At 46.3% G+C, this 26797-nt stretch overlaps 1 protein-coding gene across 2 annotated transcripts in view; it reads left to right on the top strand.

Annotated features, from left to right (window-relative positions):
- The window catches only part of LOC108927032 (protein kinase C beta type-like), a 116193-nt gene that overhangs the window by 74411 nt on the left and 14985 nt on the right, over nucleotides 1-26797 (top strand). For both annotated transcript variants that reach the window (XM_018740068.2, XM_018740060.2), the window contains exons 9-15: nucleotides 4978-5124; nucleotides 9808-9981; nucleotides 12074-12165; nucleotides 16124-16186; nucleotides 16956-17094; nucleotides 19837-19917; nucleotides 21662-21769. In XM_018740068.2, coding sequence (XP_018595584.1) covers nucleotides 4978-5124; nucleotides 9808-9981; nucleotides 12074-12165; nucleotides 16124-16186; nucleotides 16956-17094; nucleotides 19837-19917; nucleotides 21662-21769 — 804 coding nt within the window. The remainder of the gene's footprint in view (nucleotides 1-4977; nucleotides 5125-9807; nucleotides 9982-12073; nucleotides 12166-16123; nucleotides 16187-16955; nucleotides 17095-19836; nucleotides 19918-21661; nucleotides 21770-26797) is intronic.

The following is a 26797-nucleotide window of genomic DNA, read 5'->3' as shown; positions in this document are numbered from 1 at the left end:
CAAGATAGCAGGCTTGATTAGCTGGAAGCCAGTATGGCCCTTTTTGAATTTGAATGGGACATCTGCTGTTCCACGTGAGCATTTTGGGTCTAGCAAAAAGTCAAGGATTGCATTAGGCAAATTATGCAGTCTGTATGGCGTGACAGTCACAAAATCGCAAGGTTTGCGTGTTGGACCGCATGAAGTCCAGGAGTCATGGAGGGCTGCATGATCCAGGAACCTGGAATAGGTGGTATGTAGCCTAGTAACCTGAAATTCTCGTCCTGAAATGTTAGCATTCACACGTTTCTCGGGTGCTTGGAAAAAGGGCCATTTACAATTTCTCATGTAATACAGTAGTGTTGGATTTCCTTTCTCTGCCTCTCTGCTTTGACTGCAGTCACACATTTTAGAGAGTTAGGCAGAACTACCTGTACTTAGAATAATCTTTTTTTTTAAGTGGAAATGGTTTGTAGTTGTCCTTGTCATGTTTAGTCAGTCTAGAAATGGTTTGTCTTAGTGGGTTCGACAAAAGTGCAGGTTTTCCAATCGAAAGGGTAGGATTTTTTTTCCCTTTTCTTCAATTCATCTCTCTGCCAGCAGAAGTGGCTGCTGAATTATTAAATGGCACCAACACCACAGCTGTGCAGATGTACATGACGGCATTATTTATAAAGTGCTCTCTAGAACTGTGACCCCTATACACCTTTCACTGGACGTTGGGATGGGTTGTTACAGAAAGAACCCATAAGTTCGTTTAGACGTCTAGCTATAGTGTACAGCTGGGTTATGGCAGGCCCTTCTTGAAAGCAGGTGTCCATTTAGCAAAATTTCCCCGCTGGGCCCATCCATCTGTTGATCCAATGCATAATTCAACCATTCATAAATATTATTTCCACCGGAATGTTGCTAAGGCTTTGTCACAGAAAAGTAGAACCTGCTGCACCAGCTATATGTTAATTTAAATTAAAGTTTTTCTTCAATAACCCTAAGACTTTTATGGCAAAAATAAGGAGCTCGCAATCAAATGCATCGATATTTCCTGATGTCCATACGAGCTTTCTGCTACATCTGCAAATACTGGCCAAGACTGAAGATGAGCGTTGGCCATGATTGGCAGGATCTTGCCTGTTTCTGTTTTTTTTTCTTTATTTGTTTGTTCATTATCAAAACTGCAGCAAACACGGCTCCTCTCCTTTCACAGCATGCTGCATTACCATATTGCACTGATGGTGGGATCATCTAAAATCTTGCTTATGCAGGCAGAATTTCCCAGGAAAGTTTCATTAAGATGTTGAGCTTGCCCTTGTTGAGCATCTTTTACATCGTAGGCCTCCACTTCCCCCACCTTTGTAGTGTTTGTTACAACAGAAGTCTGTCAGCTGTCGGTGATGTTTCCGAGGTAGTTTTCACGTTCAAACAATCGCACGTTGCTTTAGACTGTTGGCACAGTGCAATATATATTTTATATATATCACTTCATTAGTCATAGTTTCCCCTAGCGTCTTGTTGAATACTCGTAAGCCACTGTAGGCACCATCTAGACTGAAGTATGACCGCTGGTAACGTAGTGGTTAGAGCTCCTGCCTTTGGATCTAAAGGTTGGAGGTTCAATCCCCATCTCCAGCTGTGGTACTCTTGAGTGAGGTATGTATCCTAAATTGCTCCAGTAAAAAAAACATTACCCAGCTGTATAAATGGGTAAATAATTGTAAGTGGGTTGGCTCAAAGTGTCAGATAAATGTAAGTAGGCCTTGTTGTATCTGTGAGTCAGGTACATACAGTAGTGTTAATTCCTCATTGCTATAATGAATAGTTGGGATCTTTTCTCTCACTGTTGAATACTCTCCCCTGAAGATGGCAGAGGAGGTGCCCTTCTTCCCAGTGGTTTGGACTCAGAACCAAGCCAACAGCCTGTCAAATCAATGTGTGCGAATATGGTGTAACCCTGCCCTTTTCATGGCAGCACAAATCAATAGCGCTGACCTTTGGAGCCCCTCCGCTCCTCTGTCAGGGTGTAGTGGTGATGCTTCCTGCTTTCGGCGTGGGCCTGTTCTTCTCTGTGACGTCCAGGCCTTTCTGACGCACTTCATTCGGCGGTCGCGGTGTATCGGAATACGATAAAACTGAACCTATCGATATGCTGCCGCCCAAGTGTCCCATCATTTGAAAACTTACCTATGGGCTGAGCACAGAGTTTCGATGTATGTAGAGGGGCCCCTCTTGACGAAGACATCATAACCCTACACCTGAAATGAGGGTTGAAGGGGAGGAAACGGATGCATCCATCAAGCAGGGAAGAGATAAATAATGAGCGCGAGAAAGCTCTTGGGTGCGAGCTGCCATGCTCTGCCAGTTCCGGACCATTCTCCCAAGGCAGCGCTCCAAGGCTGGTGAAAGGAAGGCAGAGGAAAAGCAATCTGCTGTCAGAGGTCCAGAGGCTCCCGTCACAGAGGAAGCTGCTATCTCGCATACCGTCGTCGCGCTCTTTGAGTGCAAAATGTACGGAGCTGTTGTGGGCCTGGTCCGGTGCGGCCCAACCCAGCCCAGCTAAAGCCTAATTGGCAAGAAATCAAGCGGAGGGAACATCCCCAGGGGTATGCCTGGCAGCACTGCAGAAACACGGCATTTCTACAGAAGCTCCTTTGTATGCTGGTTTCTTCCGTCCATTCTCCTCTTAGCTTGACACTAAACAGAATGCAGCTTGAGCAGTTACATCCCACAATGGCCATCACAGTATGAACATCAAATAATTAATTGGTATTGAAAAGCAGAAGTGTTTTCCATCCATTGTGCTAACACAAAATGTCAGTTTTTTTTTTTTTGGTCTTAGTTATTTATGTACCGTAACAAATTAATGTGACATCATCAGAGAGAAGGGAACCAGAACCAGCTTGATGGTGAAATCTTGACTAAAATGCTCATGATCATTGGAGACATTCTGAACCCACATTCTCGTTTCACAAAGTGTCAGAAAACCGTTGCTCTTGCCATTCTAACCTCAAGATGCTCTTTGCTCTTGTGATCTTTAAATAGTCTGAAGTGAGCATTTGTTTACTTTGAGTGTCTCCTTCGCTCCGCTTCCATCTGTTTGGACCAGCAGCAGTAAAATTCACTGAGTGAGGATCAAGGGTTTTGCATAAAGGATTACATCACATTGGCATAATATGTACAGATTTTTACATACTTCTGAATAAGCAAAGCAGTTTGGTGATAAGAAAGTTACAACACACCATGGGCTATTGTTATATTTTTACAGAATTTGGGAGATAAGAAATCTGTTCAGTGGGGTAGGAGAGGAGGACACAGACTGCAAAGCCAGAGCTCAGTGTGGGTTTTGAATGAAGTCTCTTCCAGGCTCTTTAATTCCTCCCATCAGATGGCATTCCCCTGTGGCTCCATCTCTCTGACCCTCCTTGCAGGTGACCTTGAGTCCAGAAGGATCTGTGCAGATGCGGAAGGAGCATTTTGTGTGTCACTGTGTGTCTGTTTTTGTTGTTTTTCTTCCTGTGCATGTTTGTGTATATCTTTTTTTTGTGTGTGTGTGTTGGGGGATGTTGAAGGCAAAATGAAACTCTAGGTGCCAGCCATGGTTCAGGGAGAGTGTCGGAAAAGCGGAGGGACATTAAAACGGAATCGTAGGAAGCGGGTTAATGGAATTTCATGCTAGACTGAGCCCTGTGCCCGCATTGCAATATGGCACGCCTCTTGGAAATGATTTCGGGATGGCAGACAGAGGCGAAGGTGGCCAACACCCAGGATTAACACGGGTAAGGTGTGAATGTGGGCTGGGGGAAGCAGGAGGACGCTGGGTTGACCGCGAGATCCGGTGGTGTAGCGCACAGCTCCGGTGCTCTTTCAGCAAACAGCGGGAAAGGGAGGAGGGCCGGCACTCCCCCTGTTCCTCCGCCAAACGTGCTAATGAATGGAGATTAATAGGAGCGCAGTGCAGGCACGGCCCTGATCCCACAGCCGGCCGGACCGGGTCGCCGGCTGCCTGCCAGCCATTAGGCACATGCCCCAGGGGAGTGTGAAAATGTATGCGGAGGTCTGCTCTGCACACCTATGTATGAGTGAACATGTGCGTTCGCTTCAAAAATAGGGACACCGTTTACCTTGCCTCCCGACGTGTAAATCCACAGTATTATTTTTTGTCACTTTGAAATGCATAGAGGGGGTGCGGTGGTGCGGCAGGCTTGGCCGGGTCCCGCTCTCCGGCGGCTCTGGGGTTTGAGTCCCGCTTGGGTGTGTCCCCTCCCCCACCAGCGTTGCGCCCTTTGTTGCCGGGTTTCAGCCAGCGTGTGTGTGAAATGCATAGATATTTTAAAGTTCAACGGTCTCTGCAGCTTAAAGCTTTATATATCGCTATTTCACCATTTTGTGCAGACAGATTTCCACTGAAACTTTCCAGGTTAAGTCCCTTGCTAACAGATACTGCCTCAAAGTCGTCTTCTTTCCAAGTACTGTTATCCTAAAGACATGCTATCGGGTTGGGTTGGGTTGGGAATGTCATAGTTTTTCTCCCTAAATCAATGCACAATCAAATATCACAGTTGCGCTGTGCTGTGTTTGTTATGGATTGCTTTCTGTAACATTAGGAATACTTTTTGTAGGTACATTTCATCGTCTGTGTCTTAAACAAATGGAGACACTGCTGGGCAAATTTTTCAGAGCATGTGCTCCGAATGCGGTGCAGTGATTTACTGCATGAAGAGTCACAAATACTTGTCTTTAGAATAATCACCCAGTAGCCTAATACCTACTCTGGAAGCAAACAGCAGCACGATTCACACATCATTATTGTAAAAGTAGCCAGTCTTACCGGTCACTGTAACAGTTTCTGTTCACATGCAGCTATTGACTACTATAATCCTGACATTCTGAGCACATGAAGACCTGCTGGCCTTTTCGCATCTCAACAGCAGCACACCTTTCTGTTTTGTTTGTTTTCACTGGAAATGATTGTGAACAGAGCGATCCTTCTTCCTTTCTCCACAGAGAGCGAAAATTGGCCCAGGTACAAAGAACAGCGACGGCTCCTCCTCAAACACCATCTCCAAATGTGACAACAATGGCAACCAGGACCGTGTCAAGCTGTCAGACTTCAATTTCCTCATGGTTCTTGGCAAGGGCAGCTTTGGCAAGGTAGCGTCGTCGCCGTTTCTCTTTTTCTCATCCCTTTACTGGCCCGTTCATCCACCTTTTAGCTTTAAATCATGCTTTGTCGAGTGACTGTCTGAGGTGCACAGAGAGCGCGCAGCACAATGGCGATGAAGTGCTGCTAAGTAGCAGGACGTAGGTCACTGGGAAGTACGCGCCAGTTCCAGCAAGCCAGGTTCAACGCTAAACCAGTTTCCATGGCGACTGGCCTTGTGAATAATATTGATATGTTCATGCAAACCAGCAGACCTTCAGTAGGCTCATTAGACTAAAGTCTTGGTTGACGCCATTGCTTGGCAACGGGTGAAACATCGCTTCCCGATTCACATCTGGGCTACGGGGTCTCGGCTCGGGGTTCGTCCAAAAGCGAAGAGGCCGGCGCCCACCTCTTGCCGCAGCCAGCGTCTGTTCATTATGCTGATGACTTGAGTGGAACACCTGCTCTGTGGGCGTCATGTCAATGACATGGGCGTGGTGGCTTCTGTGTCCTTGTGCTGCTTATGGCAACACTTAATATGCAGTTTTGCGGGGGTGGGGATGACACTTGGCCACAGAGGGGATTTATTCCACTTTATTGGTTTTTTTTTTTTTTTTATTAGTTTAGCTGAAGCTTTTTAACCAAACCAACAAGACTGAAGAACAGCTTTAACCTACGGGCCATCAGACTACTTAACAGCGAATAGTCCTGCACTGTGACACTTATTACTGGCACTTTAGTACTTCTCTTCCAGACCCCTGGACATTACTACTCAGTGTTCGCTATTAACTATTTATTGTACTTGTATTTATTGGTACCTGCCCTTTAATACTTGATACTTGTGCTGCCTTACTTATCTGCACGTCCTCATCTAAATACGTGTGCGTTCATGTCTGTTCATGTCTATATGAGCCTCGTCACAAGCATTTCAGTGCCCGGTTTTCCCAGTATATCTGTGCAAATAACAAATAATTTACTGTGACTCTGAAAATAGGAGAAAAAACCAAAGCTACCTTAACCTTCATTAAGATAAAGGTTTATCCTTGGTGGTGAGGTTGGACATGGTTTTTTTTTTTTTTTTTTAAATAACAGATGTGGTTTTTTTTTCTCCCCTCTTTCTATTATTTTAATTACTGCTCTTACTACTGCTTGTTTCCAGCCACGCCATTAAACTGGCATAAAAAGATGACACTTGATGCAAACAGCCGTTAATTACAGTGTCCCAGAGCAGGCTATGGAGAGGGCTGTTTTTGGCATTCAGTGCTGAGGTATTAGCAAATGCTCCTTTGAGCCAGTAAAACAGTGTGTGTCATCAAAGTCTTTTACCAAGCAGAATGTTAAAATATGGTAATGAGTGCATATTGAAATTTATGTAGGGCTTTGGAGAGGAACTTGTAGCCAAAAGCTGGGCCTTGATTTACATTTTTGATATACATTACTAGTAGTTTACTTACATCTTGTGATATATATCTATATATCTTATATATTATATAGATATATAGGTATCTATGTAATATATATAGCGTTTTTTTTTCTACCTTTAAGGTGAATGGTAAAATAATGGTGTTATCTAGCTGTGTTTTGCGCCTGTTGTGTGTGAGAGGAAGGCACTGAATATTCAGCATTAGGGCAGCTTTTCATTTCATTGACAAGCAGATGGTTCCTTTTCTGAACTTAAGGTCTGAAGTTTTTTTTTTTTTTTTCCCCCCCCGTCCCTCCCCTGTCAGAAACAAAACTTTATTTATTTAGCTCCAAGGACCTTGAAGCACCTTAAAACTAAAGTGTAAAAATAGTAAAGTGTTAAATATCCATGTAGAGAATGGATGCAGGAAATTGCACAGCCAATTTCAGTTTATACTTTCAAAGGAAATCTTTATTCTACCGATTATGTATATCTATAGAAGGAAGGCTTTGCTTTAGCTAAAGAGAGGGTATTCTCTCATATTTCCAGCAGTATATATTACTAGAACTATTGAGGCATCATAGGTCTAACAGAAGAAGCCTTCCTGCAGCTTGTCCAGTTTGTACCATTAGAATTTCAGTCCACGTCTACAAAAGATTCGCTAAAGAACATAAATCCAAACAGATGTAGTATTTAGCAGATCAGCTTCTGAATCAGGTTGCTGTCTTCACTGTTAATTGCAGACAGCTGAAATGAGATGATTTCCCTATATGTAAAGCATTATACAGTATATGGGGGGCGCGGTGGTGCAGTAGGTTGGACCACAGTCCTGCTCTCCGGTGGGTCTGGGGTTCGAGTCCCACTTGGGGTGCCTTGCGACGGACTGGCGTCCCGTCCTGGGTGTGTCCCCTCCTCCTCTGGCTTTACGCCCTGTGTTGCTGGATTTGCTCCGGTTCCCCACGACCCCGTATGGGACAAGCGGTTCTGAAAATGTGTGTGTGTGTGTGTGTGTGTGTGTGTGTGTGTGTGTGTGTGTGTGTGTGTACAGTATATTGAGCTCTTTAATTCTTAGCGTTGACCTTGACTTGAAATGTATTGAAATTTAAATTCTCCTACCAGCCACTTGTGATTTAAATGCAGTAAGAATGTGGAAATGTACCAGATGTAATTGTGTGCATCGTTTTTTTGTGCTTACCTTTGAGTTTTCCCATTGCATTGTCTTTGGCCTCTTGTGCTCATAAAACATATTCCACCCTTTTAGCATTTTGCAGTTTGTTTTTGGAGTTATCACCAAAGATCAACTCAGTACTTGGTAATGTCAGATTTAAAAAAAAAAAAAAAAAAAAAAACAATGCTACATAAGAGATCTGTAAATAGAAGTTTTTTTTATGCTTCAGTATTTGACATCACAGGCTATAATTTCCAAAAAAAAAATAAAAAATCTGCTTTGATTACAGGAAAATGTGGAAATTGCCAAGGGGGTAAATACTTTTTACAGGCTTTTTTATTTATATGCTTGCTCCTCTGTACATTACATCACATGGGCCGAGAGGGCAGTCATAACAATGCTCAGTGTGTCTGCATCTTTGACTCGCTAAAAAAACTGAAATGTGGAAACATTTGCATCCTTTTTTTTTTTTTTTTTTTTTTTTTTTGGAAAAACAATAAGGTGACAGATGTGTCATGTGACATTTCTCCAGAATGAATGTTTCTGAATTCTTGAGTGCCATCTGTCAACCTCCTCATCTCTTCGTCTCTCTCCTTGTATCGTTTCCTCCCCTCTTTCCCTCTATCATCTTCCTTCCCTCCCTCCCTCGCTGCCTCTTCGTCTCTTATTCCTGCCCCTAGGCTCACTCATAGTATGAATCTAATCAAAATTTACTTCCCAGTAACTCAGTTCCTCAATCTTTCTCAGTGTTTTTCACAGTGGAGTTTGTCTGCCGGCTTAGTGGACCAGCTTAGTCCTGTTAACCATTTATCTTTATACTAGGATATCGCAGAGCTGCGTTTTGAACGTGGCCTCCTTGGAACCGTTCAGCATAATTATGAAATATGCCTTACAATTACTGTATGGAAATGATGGATGTATTTTTGCTGAGGTATCATACTTTACTAACTGTCTGATGTCATTGCTTTATTTAATCAGCAAGATATGGTTGACACGCTTCACACGAGGATTGAAACGGATATTTATCAGCAAAGTGGCGTGCTGTATATTTTTTTAATAGTCTGGATGACTGATGCTGCTTACAGTGGCTTGATATCCGACTATACCGCAGTGTGAAATGATGAATATTGTACTGCTCCCAAGGCCCTGCTTGGAAACCTGTACACTGTATTAAGTAATTTGATGTGTCAACTTGTGCGTTTAGATAAGAGGAGTAAATACCTGCAATGGCGCTAGATAAGGCTGGCAGGAGTGTCAGAGGTGCGCGTGGTTCTGCCTGCCACTGTCACAACGTTACCCGTGCGGGTCACCTGTGAGTCATGCTTGCCTAGACTCGCCTGGGGCCGTCCGCAACCTTTCCGGGCCTCCGTGCCAGCCCTGTTCCTCCATCCGTGAAGACAACCTGTGTACTTAAACCTCGTGACCTGCCCAATCCCCAGCCATTCTCACCCACTCAGCTCCAGCAACGCTGGCCTGCCCCCTCTCAGAGTTTCTTCATGCCAGGGGTGTTTATATTGCTTGCTATCCTCCTTGCCTGACCTTTTAATCCGTGGCTACTTGCATTAGTTAATTTATTTCATTTTTTTTAAATAGACATTTGATCAAGCATTTCTGAGTTAAGCACAAATGCGCATGGTTTGTATGCGTGTGAGACTCTGCACCTGAGCCTGGACTCACCATACCTGTAATGATGTCATTACTGGGGAATTAATGACTATCGATACGGTTACTATTACTTACTTAACTATCACTGTGTAGATTAATCCTTGATTTAAAACCTCTTGTGATTCCTATTTTTGGGGCTTAGTCTTATCTTTTTTTCCTTGAATTGACTGCAGTGTGCTTTATTTAATCAGCTTCTCCCCTAAAAACAGCAGATAAATTGGCATTCGCAAGTCTAGAATGGGATTCTTTGTCTTTGCAGGAAATGCATTAAATATTTCTCATTTGTGCGATAGCAATGACCTTACAAGACACGATCCTGCATTATTTTTATAGCGTCTACGGCAGGTTCTCGTCGAAAACTACACAAGTCTGCCTTTTGGCAGTCATTGGTTTGCACTCCTTTCTTCTGACAAGCTCCTCGTTCTCCACGTGTCTTCCTGTCCCTTTTGGCCGCAGGTCATGCTAGCGGAGAGAAAGGGTACCGACGAACTCTATGCTATCAAGATCCTGAAGAAGGATGTCGTCATTCAGGACGACGATGTGGAATGCACCATGGTGGAGAAAAGAGTCCTGGCTCTTTCGGGCAAACCACCTTTCCTGACTCAGTTACACTCCTGTTTCCAGACCATGGTACGGACACGCTCGTTCTGGTCCTTTGCCCCACATCCGTTCCTGACTCATTTACACACTTGATTTCTGGCCATAATATGGGATGCACAGCTGCACTACTTTGACCCACTCAGCTTCCCTACCCATTTACACCCATTTTTGCAGGCTGTGATGTGGCCCACACCCATGACAGTACTTTGCTCCGCCTTCCTTCCTCAGTCATTTACTCGTCAGATTTCAGAGCTTGCTATGGACTACAGACACCACTTATTTTGTATTTTGCCAACTTCCTTCCTCACTCGATTAAACCTCTACTTCAATCGTGGACCACATTCACCACTATAGTGTAGTGAACAAGGGTGAACAAGCTACATACCCCAATGTAATTTAGGATTTTTCATTTCAGGTATAAAATGTCTGCATTGTGCAGTGCGCCAGATAATATTTCGTTTGGGCGAGTGTGTTATATTTATTTGCTTTGCTGTTGTAGCTGGTGTGCAGCGTGATCTTGGAAATTTTCGGGGTGCCTTCCGTTGCTGTGCCTCAGCGAGAGGAGTCTCGGATGATAAGGCAGGGCTTTATGTGAGTTTAGACGGCTTAGCTACAGCACTTTTATTTTTCTGTTGTGCACCAATGAAGCCTTCAAATTATTCTGTGTACACATACCGACTTGTCTTGAAGGAGGAGAAAGAGTGACAAATAGAGTGAACGGTGAACGGAAGGAGATGTTCGAGATTCTCTTTCATGATTTATGAAAAGATACGACAGTCCTTTCAACAGTGTATTCTGTCACATTGAAAAGGCTCTCCGGGGAAGTCGGTCTTCATTTAAGATTTCACTCGGTGAAAGGCTTGATTGAGATATTAGAATGAGACGGAAATGTAAAATGTTAAAGCAAAACAAATACACTTAAGTTTATGCGCTAAAAAATCTCCAAGCAGACTTTTGTATACGCGCTCAAAAGTTATGGATGACATGAAGTCACGGTTGAGGAGGAAATTTGAAAGTGTGTGTGTGTGTGTGTGTGTGTGTGTGTGTGTGTGTCGGGACATCCTGTAACTGAGAGTCCCTGTTATCAGTTGTTTATCCAGCCCTCTGCTTACCGCTTTGGGTCTGCCCGAGGCGCCGATTCCTGGGATTGCTCCCCAGCGTTATCGTAGGGGGCTGGAAGACGCGAGACGCCGATGAGACGGCCACTCCAGCCGGCCAGAGCGGACTTTCTCCTCCAGGCATCTGAGCTCCACATGAGAGTAATCCCTCACACACTTTAATTCCCCTGACCAACATTTCTCGAACCGGAGGAATTCAAATTAGAGGAGAAGGGGGGAAAAAGACATATCAGTAAAGCTCGGGAAAAAAGCAATTACGAAATTCACAGCAACATACATCATGTTCTGCTATCTGTTGTGTAGTATTTATGAGTTTCTCCTTAAGTTGTTACAAGTTTGCACTATCGTGGCACAAATAAGAGGCCCATCCTGTGCAGCGATGGGTAGGGCTGTACGAATAAGGAGATGGAGGGAGGGCTTAATAGCTTTGCATTAACCAGCTGATATTATGTACACATTTCATTAATGGTTGAGCACGGTGGCTAATTTGCATTAGGAATTGCTTCTAAAGACCACAGAATTACCAGCTTAATCACCAGAGAAAAAATGACCTTGAGCAAATAAAAGCAAAGAGTGGCAGAAGCCGGGATAATTAGCCTATTCGTTTCCTCGGACCCGTGGCCGGCCGGCCCGAAGGAGTAGGGCGCGGCGGCAGTCACGTTGCCACCTGGCACCCGTCCGTCCCAGACCTACGTGTCGGATTACTGCCGGGCAGCAGAAAGACACCCAAGCATTTGACGATCCGACATCTAGTCGCACGCCATCATCTAGCCTTGGGCACGACTCCACCTGGCCCTTGTCCACCGACAGACATTGATCCTGCCCCGACTTAGGTGCCCGTGAGTTTAGGGGTTGTCTGGTTATCAATCGAGGTCTTTATGAAGGGCCACCCTATGACGGAACACACTTCAAGTAAGTATGGGCAACACTTGCAGCGACGCACCATGTGGTAAAGCACCTAACAGCCGCTGACCCCGCAATGTCTGCTCCGTCGCACCTCGTAGGACCGCCTCTACTTCGTGATGGAGTACATCAACGGAGGAGACCTTATGTACCAGATCCAGCAGGTTGGGAAGTTCAAGGAGCCCCACGCAGTGTGAGTATGACGCCAGCCTCCTCCTTGCCGTGCCTCCGGTACGGGTGTTGCCTTGGAGCCCTGTTGAAGCGCTGCACCGTGGTGCCCTGGGCACCGTCCGAACACTCGCACTTGGGGACAAGGATAGAACGGTGTCCTCAGTTGGCCGGCTCTGATTTTGCCTTGCTTTAAATACCTCGTCATAATCTGTTACAGGAAACTTCTGTCATGTGGTCCATTAGCATCGTCAAACATCCGAGCCGTTCAGCAGTCAGTCGTTGGCGCTTTCTGTCAGCGTTAGTCATGCTTTTTTCTTAAATATTATTATTGTTAATTCGGCCATTTTTAACGTAACGGTTTCATCCTCATTTTCTAATGTAAAAAATACAGCGCAGCAGAACCGTGGCCTTCTCCCATTTCCAAGAAGCTGCGGCTAACAAGTCCTCAAGGACAGAGCAGGGCTCAAAGAGCAACGCTCCTCCAAAATGTTGCGTTATGCGCCGTTTTACGTCTGCCGGTGTTTCTCGGTTTATTATGACGCTGTTCTCTTCACATCCGCTGCAAGTTATTACATCGTCTGCCAGCCGTTTGGCGTCTGCACACGGACTGCCACATTTGCTGTGTATTTCTGCGTGTGATGTGGTGATAATTGCAGGTATTATCTGAAATGGCCGAGTCGTGGGGGACTGCGGATGTGACAATTGCTTCCGTTTTCTTTGGCTTCAGATCTTGACATTTTGTAACACTGTGTGATGGTAGTTGCTATGTTTTGATTTTGGAGCGCTGGTGGAAAAAGAAGAAAGTAGTAAAAATAGAGTTGCAATGGAGAATCACACACACACACCACATTTAGCCACAATAGAAACGAAAATAAAGATAAAATAAATTAATTAAATAAATAAATATTTAGCTCTTTCTTAATCAGTGGGGAAAATACTGATAAGTTCTGATGAAAACACCGCAAAGGATTGCAAGTAAATGCCGGTATGTCCGTATTATCTGCTTTAATACGTTTCAGACAATGAGATATATATACTAAAACAAAATTATATGTGAAAACAAAAAGTTGCAAGAAACTTAAATGTTTTCGTTTGAATATTTCTTTATATTTTTGTGTTTTTTTTTTTTTTTTTTTTTTTTTGATGTAAAAGGTGTTTTTGGAAAAACTGCTGTAGCACTAGGGGAAGATGTTTTTTTTTTTTTTTACTCAAGCTCTTTATTCCTGATCACTTGCATTTACGCCAGTGTATTTTAAAACTGTGGAAGAGCCAGAAATGAAAGCACCTCCCTAAACGGGGGAAAACGGAAGGGGAACTCACCAGCCAACCAGTAGCTCTGTCGCACAATGTTTATCGATACTAAACACATAAGTACAACACATAAAAACTGCAAAGGGTCGACGAAACAAGAGCTGTGCGAGTAGCTGAGCGCGACTGGAAGGCTTCACCCATCATGCTGGTACAATACCGTACCAGTGCATGTCTGCAAAATTCCCCAGTTCACCTGAAACGTGCGTCTTTGGGCTGTGCGAGGAAACCAGAGCACCCTCACGAACACGGGGAGAACATTCAAACCGAACGCAGACTGAATAGGAGTCCAGTCTATATTTAGTCGCACAAACAGGCACTGTGAGGCCCCAGCTATTCCCAGTTTTTCGCACCAAGGGTGGATTTCTACTTTTCATATTTCCTCTGCTCATACGTTCCAAATATCTTTAAAATTTAACTAAACCGAACGCAGGACGACCGCAGGAAACGGATGAGAAACCGAATATGGTCCGCACGATTTCCAGTCATTCAGTTTTGTCCACATTTATTATTTCTTATGGAAAAATAGTCTTACTTTATGCCGTTTTAGTATAAGCAGCACTTTTTGGTCCATATCGCCCTGTTGGCTGGGGACCACCAGCGCTCTGAGCTGCAAACTGAAAAGACCGCACTAGTGAGAAAAACGGTGCAGCTCAGCCAGGAGCCCGTCACCCTAATCCTGTTGTTTTTGCAGCTCGAAGGGCCCAGCAAGGGCAAGAGCTCCTGGGAAGCCATTCCGGACTCGCTACTTTTCGGAGTCTTTTGTGACATTTCAGCAGCCGTGACTTGGAGGCTGTGATGTTTGATTATTTTTGCAATTTGTAACCGAGGTGGAATTTCATGCTGCTCGCCGGAACATCGCTCAGCCTCGTATCTTAGCGGTTTCGAACACGTCTCAACCGGATCTCTTCTAGGAGAAGGTATCCCCCTGTATCTATAGGTAATTTAATTGTTTTACCATTTTGAATAATTTTACATAGTGCTGCCCACATTGGATGCAGAAGTCCGTAGTTTGATCGCGATGAGATGATCCTTGTTTGGGACTCGGAATGGTAGAGTGAAGACTGTGGAACGAGAAGCGGATGCTGGCTGTCGGTCCCATCGGCAGGTTTCCGGCCGTACAGCGATGGCGTTAACCTTTCCGCTTGATGCGCTCCCGCGCCGTCCTCTTGCCCTTTCCCCACCATCAGGGCCACTCCTCTTGCTACCGCGTTCCTTCCCCTCCCGCGCGCCGCAGACGTAACGCAAGCATTCATCGTCTTGACGTTTCTTGAGACGTTTCCTCCTCCTCCTCCTGTTACGGAAACGCTGGATGCGCGAGTAAAGAAAAGCTCATTATTTATACTGCAAAGGGCAGAGATTTCAGCAGAACCCCCCCCCCAGTCACGTTCTGGGTGCATAATGTTAGCGTGCTTGTTATCATTGTGTTTTGCGTGAAGTCTAGTGTCTGGCTCCTGCTGTGTCTGGATAGTCTCTGTGTGTGTGTGTGTGTGTGTGTGTGTGTGTGTGTGTGTGTGTGTGTGTGTGTGTGTGTGTGTGAGCGTTCGTGCTCTGCACAGGACGCAGGGAGACGCAACTGGCCGCTTTTGTCGGCATTCGCGGTAAGTACATCTCACCGTGGATGACTCTGGTGTGTTAGCCCTCTTCACAGAAGGGTCCTCTTTCCCCTCGCTTTCATATCCCTCTCTTTATTTACTCTCTTAAGAAGTATTGCAAGATAAAGGCAAATAACAGGGCTGCAGCACAATGGAGGTGTTATATTGCTCTGTGCCCTGAAGGGGAAAGTCATTACTGGCTTTCTTGTTATTTTTTTTTCCTTCCCCTCACGTTCCTGCTTCCCATCCTCTTGCAGGCTGGCATTGTGACACACGTACCGAAACGTCACCGACGTCTGAGGTCCGCAAAAGCGGAAGGGATGCGCGCGAAGCGATGAATAAAAGACTGCCCGGCTCCATCGTTCAGCGATTTTCTTTCGCTCCCTTCCGTTCTCGGCGCGTCGCCTTTCGAAGGCTTGCTTTGCGCCGGTGCCGGAGGTGCTCGATGATTTCCGTTTCGAGGTGAACCTCGGCGCCGGGGGAGCCGAACCCCAGCCCCTCGCTGGCACGTGCGGTCCGCGGGATCCCTGCGGCGTCGCACGCTGCTCCCGCGCACGTTTAGAAAACGCGTCCGTGCTTTTACGTTACGTAAGAAACGAGCCCTCCGCTGACTTTTGTGTTAAGATGAAGCGGTGCGGTGGAGTATGCTGACAAGATATCCCCTCTGGCAGTCTGAGCCACCTCCCCCACCCTACCGCACACAGGTCTGGGCCTTTGTCCCCGGTGACCCGCGACCCACAGCCCCCGTCCTCCCGAGCCCCGTCGGGCAGGTTTAACGTTGCGTCCCAGGTTGTCTGGCCAGAATACGCGTTCGTCGTTCCGTCGGCTTGGGAACGGCGGCAGCGTGACGGTGAGGGTCCCGCCCGCGAACGTTGTTTTCAGCTTGGCTCTTTGGTGGTGTCTGAACGTGAGGAACGTGCGGAATGACGCACGAAGGCGACTCCTGTAAGAACGTTTTCGGCCGGCTTCTTCGTTCCCTTTGGATGACTTCCTACTTCTAGCTCGCCGTGGGTTTATTCCCGTTAATCCTGGAGTTCAAAAGGTTTATCGAAGCCTCGTTTGTGTGTGTGTTTGCAGGTTCTATGCTGCGGAGATCGCCATCGGGCTCTTCTTCCTTCATTCAAAGGGCATCGTGTACCGGTGAGTGTCGCAGATCCGCACGGTCACATCCCGGTCTCGGCGACGCGTGGGCACAGCGGGGAAGCGCGTCGCTGTCAGCGGCGGTCCGTTCCTCCCGACTGGATGCAAGGCCACTAGTAGCCATACCTCTTGCAGGCAGCTCTTCGGGAGCCAGCTGTCCAATTTAGCGTGCATCCCATATTGGCCAAAACCTCCCAAAACACACTGCCACCCCACGTCTGGATGCTTCCTCGGGTAGATGCGCAGCTGGTGATTCCAGAAAAAATGCATTCTTGCTTCACAGAGTGTACAACCACACACCCAGGTGACCCCCCCACCCCCTGCGCAGGAAAATAGCCCAGAGAAACTGCTATCTCCTATTTCCGAAAAGCATTTCCTGAGCAACCCACCGGGGCTTTCTCAGATAGGCCCGTGAACTGGGCTGTTCTATTCCGCTCAACGTAGGGGGCATTGAAGCACCGTGTGCCTCCACCTGGAATCATTCAGCTGTGACTGCTACAAGAGAGACGGACGGTGATCATAAATAGTTTAACACCCTTTTCCCCCCATTTTCCTGGTCCGTTTCGCCACAGTTGGCGTTCGTGTCGACACGGCAACGCGGTCTCCTGCTACAATTACCCTCGGCCTCTGACTTAATAAGAATTTGCCACATGGCACGCCTGTCATCTCCCCACCCCCCCCCTTTCCCGTCTTTCTTCCGTATGCCGATAAGTTCAAAGCAAAGCCATTAAAGCGTCCCTGATAATTCCTTGCTTTTCATCTGCTACAGGGACCTCAAGCTGGATAATGTGATGCTCGACTCAGAGGGCCACATTAAAATAGCTGACTTTGGCATGTGCAAGGAGAACATGTGGGACGGCTTGACCACAAAGACCTTCTGTGGCACGCCTGATTACATTGCTCCTGAGGTGAGGACACGTTTGACACATTGACACGTCGTGTGTGTGTTTGTGTGTGTGAGACAGAGAGAGACTGTGTTGTCCTTCTGGTGTTTTTCTTTAGATACAGACTCTCTCAACATATGACATTATATTGCTACATGAGAGTATCATATGTCCTGGTTGCTAAAATTTTAAAGTAGTATTGTGGTACTAAAAATGGATGACCACAGGTGTGAGTAAAGCTGCTACCCTGCGTCTGTTATTATTTTATTAATTTGCCGATTGGATCGCCCTTCATGCGCTGAGTAGACGGTGTCCCACGTGGGTCAACAGCCCAGTGCCGGACTGTAACCGGTTGCTCGGATGCAGTGGCTTGTGTTCACGCTGTCGGCATCGTGAACTGCTGCGCTGGTGTCGTTCGTACGTAGATGGCCACGGTATTTTTTGTAGGGGTCGTTACAAGAATGTTTGCATGTTCTCCCCATGTCTGTGTGCGTTTCCTCCCACAGTCCAAAGACATGCTTTTCAGGTTCACCCATAGTGTGTGAGTGACAGAGAGAGTGTGTGTGTGTTCCACTGATGTATGGATGAGTGACCCATTGTAAGTAGTGTATCTAGCAGTGTAAGTCTGTGGGTGCTCTGGTTTCCTCCCACAGTCCAAAGACATGCTTTTCAGATTCCCACATAGTGGGTGAGTGACACAGAGAGAGTGTGTTCCACTGATGGATGGATGAGTGACCCAGTGTAAGCAGGGTATCCAGCAGTGTAAGTCACTGCGGTGAAGAAGGTGTGTGGGCTGACAACACTACGTAGAGTAAGTTGGAAGTCGCTTTGGGGAAAACACACACACACACACACACACACACACACACACACACACACACACACACACACACACACAAGCTGAAACTGCTTATCCCAAGCGGGGTCTCGGCAAACCGGAGCCTAACCCGGCAACACAGGGCATAGGGCTGGAGGGGAGGGGACACGCCCAGGACGGACACCAGTCCTTCACAAGGCACCCCATGCAGGGCTTGAACCCCAGACCCACCAGAGAACGGGACCTGGCCAAACCCGCTGCGCCACCTCGCCCCCGCGTTGGCAAAAAGCGTCTGCTGAATAAATAAAGATAAAAGTAAATATGCCCATGCATTTCAGATTTCAGTGTTAAACAAAGATGCTTTTGTTTTATTTCATTTTCCCAAATCTATAAAATAAATCATTTCCAGATATTTGAGAAATTTGCTTTCCTGTTAGTTGATGCAGCTGTACCCCTGGAAGGGATGTGCAGTAAGACAGAAAACTGCTAAAGCCTAATATGTAGTATGAGGGGAATGGGGGGTGTGCGAGAGAGGAGAGGAGGAGGTTCACTGGCGAGTGCAGCTGGGGGGGGGGGGGGTTGCAGCAGCAGCAGCTCCGTAATTAAGTTGATTAGATATCACGCGTTTTTTTTGACAGAACAACAGATGGTGTTGCCTCGGGTCTTTCTGCTCTAGAATTAGGAACAGAGGCCGTATCATAAACACACAAAGTACATACACACACACACACACGGACGCGCGCAGATATGCGACAGACAAATGTGTATTTTCATTCCCGGAGAGCGTCTGCGGATGTGCTTTGAACGCAGCTAAAGGGACGTGCGTCTCCTGGTGTCTGGAATCGCGGGGGACCCGCTTTAATGAATCGGAGGCCTTAGATATGGCGCGCGTACGTGCGTGCCCGCCGAACACGGCCACGGCAGTCGTTGCGGCCGCTTCCGATAATTGGTATTAGGAACCGCTGGGAAGGCTTGTGCGCCGATTCCCCCGGGTCAGTAATGAAGAATTCACAATAATGAAGTACATTCATTACAATCAATTTTTCCTAGGTTTTCAGAAGAGATTAGCATGCGTCGCACACTGCCTCCGGTTCCGCTTGGCTGCGCGCTTGAAGGGTAACGGTAGCTTCGGCAAAGTGCCGCAGTACAGCCTCGGCGCAGGGCTGAAACGCTCCGGATTTGGAAAACCGGCCGCGGAGCAGCGCTCGCGCCGGGGTGTGTGGGCGTGATGTATTAGCGCTTCATCAAACGCACGTGCAAAACGCAGTCGAGCGCATCATCTCGCAGAGTCAAAGCGCAAGTCTTCTACAGGCGTAGAGAGTCCGCCGCTTTGACGGACAGGAACGCGCGGAAGCGTCCGGGTACGACGCGCAAACACGCTTACGCGTGGGACGCCTTTCGAGCCTTTCCGTCAGTTGAGCCGAAACAAAGGAGACCCCGTCGAAGGCCTTTGCTTTTAAGTGCCATTTTTGTTTGAGAGCAAGAGGCGTTTCACTGGCCGTCTCAACGCGGTGACAAATGTTAAAGGCTTTGGATGGAATCTGAATAATTTTTGCTGCGTTAAGGCTAACGGGGCACGGTGGCGCACCGGATTGGACCGGGTCCTGCTCTCCGCTGGGTCTGGGGTTCGAGTCCCGCTCGGGTGCCTTGCGACAGACTGGCGTCCCGTCCCGGGTGTGTCCCCTCCCCCTCCGGCCTTACGCCCCGCGTTGGCGGGTCAGGCTCCGGCTCCCCCCCGACCCCGAATGGGACAAGTGGTTCAGACGACGTGTGTATAAGTGTATGTGTGTGCTTTAAGGCTAGTGTGTCATTAACAGTTCAAGGGCCGATTGCAGCTTCAGACTAGAGCAACACGCCACCCCATTCCCCACCAGCATCTATATCCGTTTACTACACGCAGCCAACGCGTGAATCTCCCTGACTTGTGTTTTGCTGTCTCGCCTTTCCAGATTATCGCCTACCAGCCGTACGGCAAGTCCGTGGACTGGTGGGCCTTCGGGGTCCTGCTCTATGAGATGCTGGCCGGACAGGTGAGCCCAGCCGACAGACGGAGTACGAAGATGTTTTGCGCAGGACTTGTGAAAGCTGTCCGCTAAAGAAACGCTGTTATAATTCAGCTCATCTAGGCGTTGCGCACGCGTCGTGACTGCCCCGCCACCCCAGGGATCTGGCAGCACATGTCTCGTGATTCACCAGCATTGTGTCAGTTATTAACGGACACAAGACGTGCATAGTAGGCTGTAGAGCTTACGGTTTAAGCTGTAATATACACCATCCCGCACATTTAGGTATTAGTTGGTGCATACTCTGATTAATTTTGTTTAATTAATGGAAAAAACTGTTCAAATGGTTACAGATTTGCAGAATCCACTAGAGCCATTGCTGTAACCTTTGAACGAAGCACTTCGCACGTAATTGCGTCCATTAATATCCGGTTGTGTAAACGGGTAACTGCAAATCCGAGAGGAAGTGTAGTAATTCTCTGGAAATTGCCGTTTGCCAAATCAATTGTGCGATGCGATAAAGACCTCGTAACAAGAGGTGGGAAAACCGTTCGGTATAAGAGGCAGCTCCCCGCGGTCTCGCCAAAGCAAACATGTATTCTGTATGCGCCGTAGTCCTTTGTTGTGCAGTGTTTGCTTGCCAAAATAACCGATGCCTTTTAACATCATTCTCGTGGTCAACCAAGCCGAGGTGTAGCGGGGAAGTGTTGATACCATTAATCCTGTATTGTTTTAGGAGAAGGAGCATTTGGGTCAGTCTCATGAACTAATCACAAATGATGTCTGTGGGCATTTGTTACTTAGCCTTAAGCAGGCTACCAGTCCCCAACAATATTTCGAAAAACTAAGTATTTATATTATGACCCTTCAAGTTTTAGAAATAAACGATTTCGATATACGCGTTCACGTTTTTCACTAAAATATTATGAAATGTGTGGGTTAAAATGATCTGCAATGAAATGAGTGTAGTTTTTAACAAGTGTTTCTACAGTACCTGAAAATGCATAAATATGCTTTAAACACACACACGTTGTCTGAAACCATTCGTCCAAAGAGGGGTCGCGGTGAGCCGGAGCCTTACCCGCCAACACAGGGTGCAAGGCTGGAGGGGATTCATCCTGGATGGGATGCCAGCCTGTCGCAAAGCACCCCAAGCGGGACTCGAACCCCAGGCCCACCAGAGAGCAGGCACAGGCCAAACCTGCTGCACCACCGCAACCCCCTGGTTTAAACATCTCAAACCATTATCAATAATAAATACATTTTAAGTAAAATGCTGGTTTCTGGGCTTCTTTTTACCGTTACATTTGTTCAAGTGTTTGTCAAAGTTACAGAGAAGGTTTAAATAAATTTGATTCTTCCGTGATGCCTCGTCCTGAAGTTAAGGTTAAAGATGAAGACAAGATGAGTTGATCTTTTGTGTTTCATACTTGGAAAATGTCGTCATTATTTACTGTGTAACCCGTGCAAACACCATGGGTTCTCATTAGTGTAACATGATCTTTTAGAAAGTCTTTAAATGATTTAAAAGGACATTGAAGTGTCTGAAATGATGTTAGCAATCATGTGTTTTGCTAAGTCATCATAGCTGGCACCATGCGAGGGGAAAAAGCCAAGGACTTCATCGTCACAAGACAACTTTCTCGCCTGTTTTGGTTTGAAGTTCACGAGATTGACCCAGAAGGCCCGGAATACGTTGGCTAAGAGTAGATGTGTGTGTATGTGTGTGTGTTTTGTCTCACCAGAGCTCTCTTCGCTTTGTCATCCACAGCCACCTTTTGATGGAGAAGATGAGGACGAGCTCTTCCAGTCCATTATGGAACAGCACGTTTCCTACCCCAAGGCTATGTCCAAGGAGGCGGTGGCCATCTGCAAAGGGGTAGGTGTTCCATCCCCTTCACAACAGCAATGACTGTGGTTTATTCATGCAGGCATGTTTCTTGTAGCCAGGCAGCAACACCAAGCTGCCCTATTACATTCACATTTATTCATTTAGCTCATACTTTTCTCCAAAGCGACTTACACTTTCAATCTACTTAATTTACCCATTTATACAGCTGGGTAATTTGACTGGAATAATTCAGGGTAAGTATTTTACCTGTAGTTCCCTTAGTCATGCATTTTAAAATGAATACAGGGCATATTAATTAGCATGTTAATTAACTCCTGTATCAATCTTGGTTAAATGAAGAATTCCGTTTATGCTCTAAAACTAGCGATGATATGTCAGAAGGCTGCCTATAGAAGGATTCTTGTCTTTGAGTCCATGATTATTAACACCTTTTACCTTACGCCCCACAACTTGGTTCCCATCTCAGTCTTTGCTGCTTCCTCCTGATATTTACTTAATTTATTTGCCTTAATGCAGTTTAGGACAGGAGCAAAATCCTTTCCGTTGACAAAAAGAAAGTTTTGCCAGCAGCCGGTGGTGACTGTAGTGTAATGCACCATGGTAAACAACATCAACCCTACCAGCAAAGCAGGTCTTATTTATATTTAATTTGATGCTTTTGTTTATCTGACGTAACACAAATCCAAATAATCCAAAAGTAGATTGCAAAACTTGAAAAGTTATCAAGGAGCTTTTTTAATAACGTAACGTTTGACTGACGGCAGGATGCAAGATAGTAAGAGATGGTGTCGCTAGCAGGCTAGTGAGGTAGGATGAAAAAAAACATGTTTTTGTTGGTAAAAAGTAATTGAAAGGCAGTTGCCCACAAGCACAAGGAGATTGGTGAGCAAGATCAGACTTACGTCTCCTTCCTCCTCAGCTGAGAGCTGTTTTTAAAAAAAAAAAAAAAAAAAATTGTGCGCTGCAGGACCATAATTAAAACATTTTGTGTGCTTGTACAAGTATAATAACTTTTAAGAACCCGGACAAAGGAGGCTCTCAGGACAGACGTCTTCAGTCATGCTTAAGATTTCCACAATTCTGTCTCCACTACAGCCTTTTGGTGAAGTTCTTTCACAGTACGTGGCATTGTTCTTTGCCCAGCTTCTCTCTTCATGGTTCTTTTTTCGAGAACTTAAGTTCAGAAGAAGAGGAAAGCAAGTCAAGGAAGACTTTCTAATTTGATATTAGCATGGATTTCAAGGTGGTGTGAGGGCGGTAAGGGATCAGCCAAACGTGACTTGGCTAGGAAGATTGTTCTGTCTGTCTCACAACTTGTGTCCCTGCTGCCCCGCAGGGGGATGTCTGTTCACCGCAGGTCCAGGGCCACTACTCCGCTCAAGGCCGAATCCCCCGGCACACCTTACCTCTCTTTATAGGGATCCCCTCGTGGCCGTCCCCGTGGGGAGCTGTCCTCGGTGCTGAAGGATTGACTGCCCGCTCTGTGACCCAGTGGTTATGATCACAGTTTATTTTATGCATGCTTGTAACTTTGTTTCTAAGACAGAAACCTCTACATGTAGCAAGCGGTGCAAAGCTTAAGGAAATGGGCTCGGCACACAAAGGTTCCCGCAAGGTGCCTGTAAGGAATACCAAGTGATATACTTATTCTGAATTGCTCCCGAGTACCTTGAGCTTGGGGACGCGGTGGCGCAGTGGGTTGGACCGGGTCCTGCTCTCCGGTGGGTCTGGGGTTCGAGTCCCGCTTGGGGTGCCTTGCGGCGGACTGGCGTCCCGTCCTGGGTGTGTCCCCTCCCCCTCCGGCCTCACGCCCTGTGTTGCCGGGTTAGGCTCCGGTTCCCCACGACCCCATATGGGACAAGCGGTTCAGAAAATGTGTGTGTGTGTGTGTGTGTGTGTGTGTGTGTGTGTACCTTGAGCTTCAGATATGTGTGCAATGAAAAATAATTTTTAAAAAAAAAAAACTTTGGCTTTGCAGCAAAGTGAGAATTACAGAGCAAATGCTTGCATCCTATGTAATTACCAGCGCATACCTGGTTGTTACACCTATTAAATGTGGGAATACATGTTAAAGTCTGTTCCTTGAGCATTCTTACAGCTGTGAGAGTCGGTTGCCAGCCGATCATACGGGCGAGTTTGCAAGATGTGTTAAGCTGCTGTTGAGACTATACCTGTGTGTCTTATTTAGTGATTGTGTTTTTTTAATTTTCCTTGAGCCCTTCATTTTGCTTCACTCTGGACAAAGGAAATATCACTCTTCTGTCCTAAATGAATAAATAAAAATAAATAAATAAATAAATTCGTAGTCACCTATGGAATGTGTAATAGGGCAGAGAAAGGGGAGTGATAGCAGAGGTTCCAGAGGGACTTGGATTCTAATAGATTTATGCTAATTCCAGTATTAAATAATGAATCGACTGTATTGCTGGCTGAATTTTAATACGATTTTTTTGTCTGACTACCTTGATGAAAATGCGCCGTTGTAATCGTATGAATTCTGACAGACAAAGGATCTTTTCTCATACTGTTGTGGTCATTTTCTGCAGCTCTCCCCTCCGTTTTTCTTCTCGTTGATGAGGAGCGGAACGGCCGTTTAGAGACTCCGTGGGAGCCGAAGTCGATACGGAACTCGGGGAGCCGCGAAACTGTCAGTTCCCCATTGCCCGTCCGCGCCAAGGCAAAAAATAGTTTTCGAACGGTTAATTAAAAGTAGGTGGGTAAACTCCGCTTGAGAGCTGTGCACGTCTGGAGAGGAGTAATCCTAAACACGAAACGTGTGACAAATTATTATTTTTTCTTTAATTCGGTCGGGTATTAAGGTGTCCTGGTATTTGGGGGAGAAAATTGCGCGCACGGTTCTGAGTGTCACCTTCACGCGCCAGCAATATAAACAACAGATTTCCGCCGCAAAATGAGTAAAGAGTGACGGAAGCCCACCGGCTGGAGGGGTCCGCTCAGATAATGAGCTTCCGCAGAGCACGCACGGCTGTACCCCGGGCCAGGAGTCCCACCCCGGGCCAGGAGTCCCACCCCCGCCTCCTCCGGCGGCCAGACGAGTCCCCTTCCCTAGCGTGAGGAAGGCTCCATCCGATGCAGTGGTTTTGCCAGATCAGACCGTCCCGCCTGCACTGCCCGCTCGCCACGGGGCGCCCGGGGGAGGAAGGGATGAGTAAGGTTTTTCGGGATGGCCCGCCAGGATGTCTATGTGCAGCGCTGCGGGCTGTGTGAGCCCGGCAGGAGTATGTGTGCGGAAGAGAGCGGGCAATTGATGCATGCGCCGGAGAGGGAGCTGATTAATACGCTTTATGGCGGCCCGCCGGTGTTCCTCAGCCACCGGCAGCCGGAGTATCCGTGCCAGATAAGCCATGATGCCTGACCGAAGCAATTAAAAATATTAGCAGACAACAGCTGTAGAGGATACCGAAGTAGGACGCGTGGAGAGAGGGGATACGGACAGTCAGATAAATATTTCCGATTGATGACCGAACAAAGGGCTAAGCAGTTTAAGAGAAGGTAAACCTTCTGTTTTTTTCTTCCCCCCTCCGGCATTGTGGTGTCTTTGTTTAATAGCGGTTGAGTTTACGTGTGGGCGATGGAAAGGCATCGCCGGTGTCCTCAAGAACAACTGCATGTCACAGGATGAGAGTGCATCTGACTTAAGATATGCAGTCCTTGAAGGGGAAGAAAGCATCTCTTGTGGTGTTTTGAATACAAACAAGTATTTTAATCAGTTGAGGCATAGGGAGTCCGCTGGGAGCCGCAGCAGACGGAGCTCTTTTGACACTGCGGGTTTGTAGGCTTTAATCTCGGGCTGAGCCGGACGGCCCCTGGAGGAAAGCATCCAGCCTGGGTGACAGCAGCAAATGTGCACCGGGGAGTAAAGCAGAGGTGCCTGTTTTCTGTGCAGAATCACAGGTGCCACTACATTGCATTTTGCAAACTGCTCCTTGTCTCCTGGACTGCAGAGAAGGCGCCCAGGCTGCCGGTGACACTCGCGTTACATTAAGCCCCAATATCGTCTTCGTATCAGTAAGTCGGGTGTAAGTTTTTGAATACGCTGAAGTTGTATCGCTGGCTCCTGCAAACATCACTTCTTGGCAGGGATGTAGGGATGACTGGAGTCAGGAACTCGGCAGAATGTGACCCTGAAAGCACACTCCGAAATTCCCGCAAACTGTCTCGTTATTAGTGAAGCTTTAACCGCATTTTTGCTCTGTATACTCACTGCGTGCCATTATGTACCAACTGTTAAATAAAACTTACCCCATTCATTTTTACAAAGGCTGTTTATTCTCCTAGTATGTCAGCATCAGTTAATAAGATGTTTAGCTTTTACACATTTGACTGTTTACCTGGCTATTTGTTTGTTATGCACTTGGTGGCATATTGGTCAGAACTGCTGCTTTTGGACCTAAAGGTTCCAGGTTTGAATCCTATCTTCGGCTGTCGTACTCTTGTGTGACATACTTACCCAAAATTGCTCCAGTAAAACTGCACAGCTGTATAAATATGTAAACAGTTGTTGGTAGATAAACATCGTAAGTTGCTTTGGGGAGAGAAAGTGTGAGCTAAATGAGTAAATGTGAATGTCAGACTTTTTTTTTTTTTTTTTTTTTTTTTTTAATTATTTAAAACCACTTACATGTTTGTTTATTTTATGGTTTTGTTGAAGAATGTGCTTTTTCTAAAATGCTCTAAAACACTGCCTAGTGAGCATTACAAAATAAATTGTGAAATAAGTGTTATTACTTATAAGTGAACAAAGAAGTTGAGAGATGGTAACCTATAGAAGTGAAAGTTAAAGATGTGTTAGTTATCTTTTAATACTGGAATTAAAGCTAAACCAAAATGTCATGCTGATATGATGTGAATTTTTTAGTTTTGAAAAAGTATTTCGTTGCTGAAATTCGGAAAGAATTCGGAAAATCTGTGCTTTTCGGCACAAGAGCTGTTTCCACCATGGGATGCTGCATTCAGTGCTTGAACTATAGAAGATATATGGGTTTTGATACTAAAAGTTTTTTTTTGTAGAAAGTGAGCTAAGTTTATTAAATG

The sequence above is a fragment of the Scleropages formosus genome, chromosome 20 (assembly GCF_900964775.1).
Source record: "Scleropages formosus chromosome 20, fSclFor1.1, whole genome shotgun sequence".
NCBI lineage: Eukaryota > Metazoa > Chordata > Actinopteri > Osteoglossiformes > Osteoglossidae > Scleropages > Scleropages formosus.
Note: the sequence above shows the minus strand (reverse complement) of the source record. Positions and strands in the feature narration are given on the sequence as shown.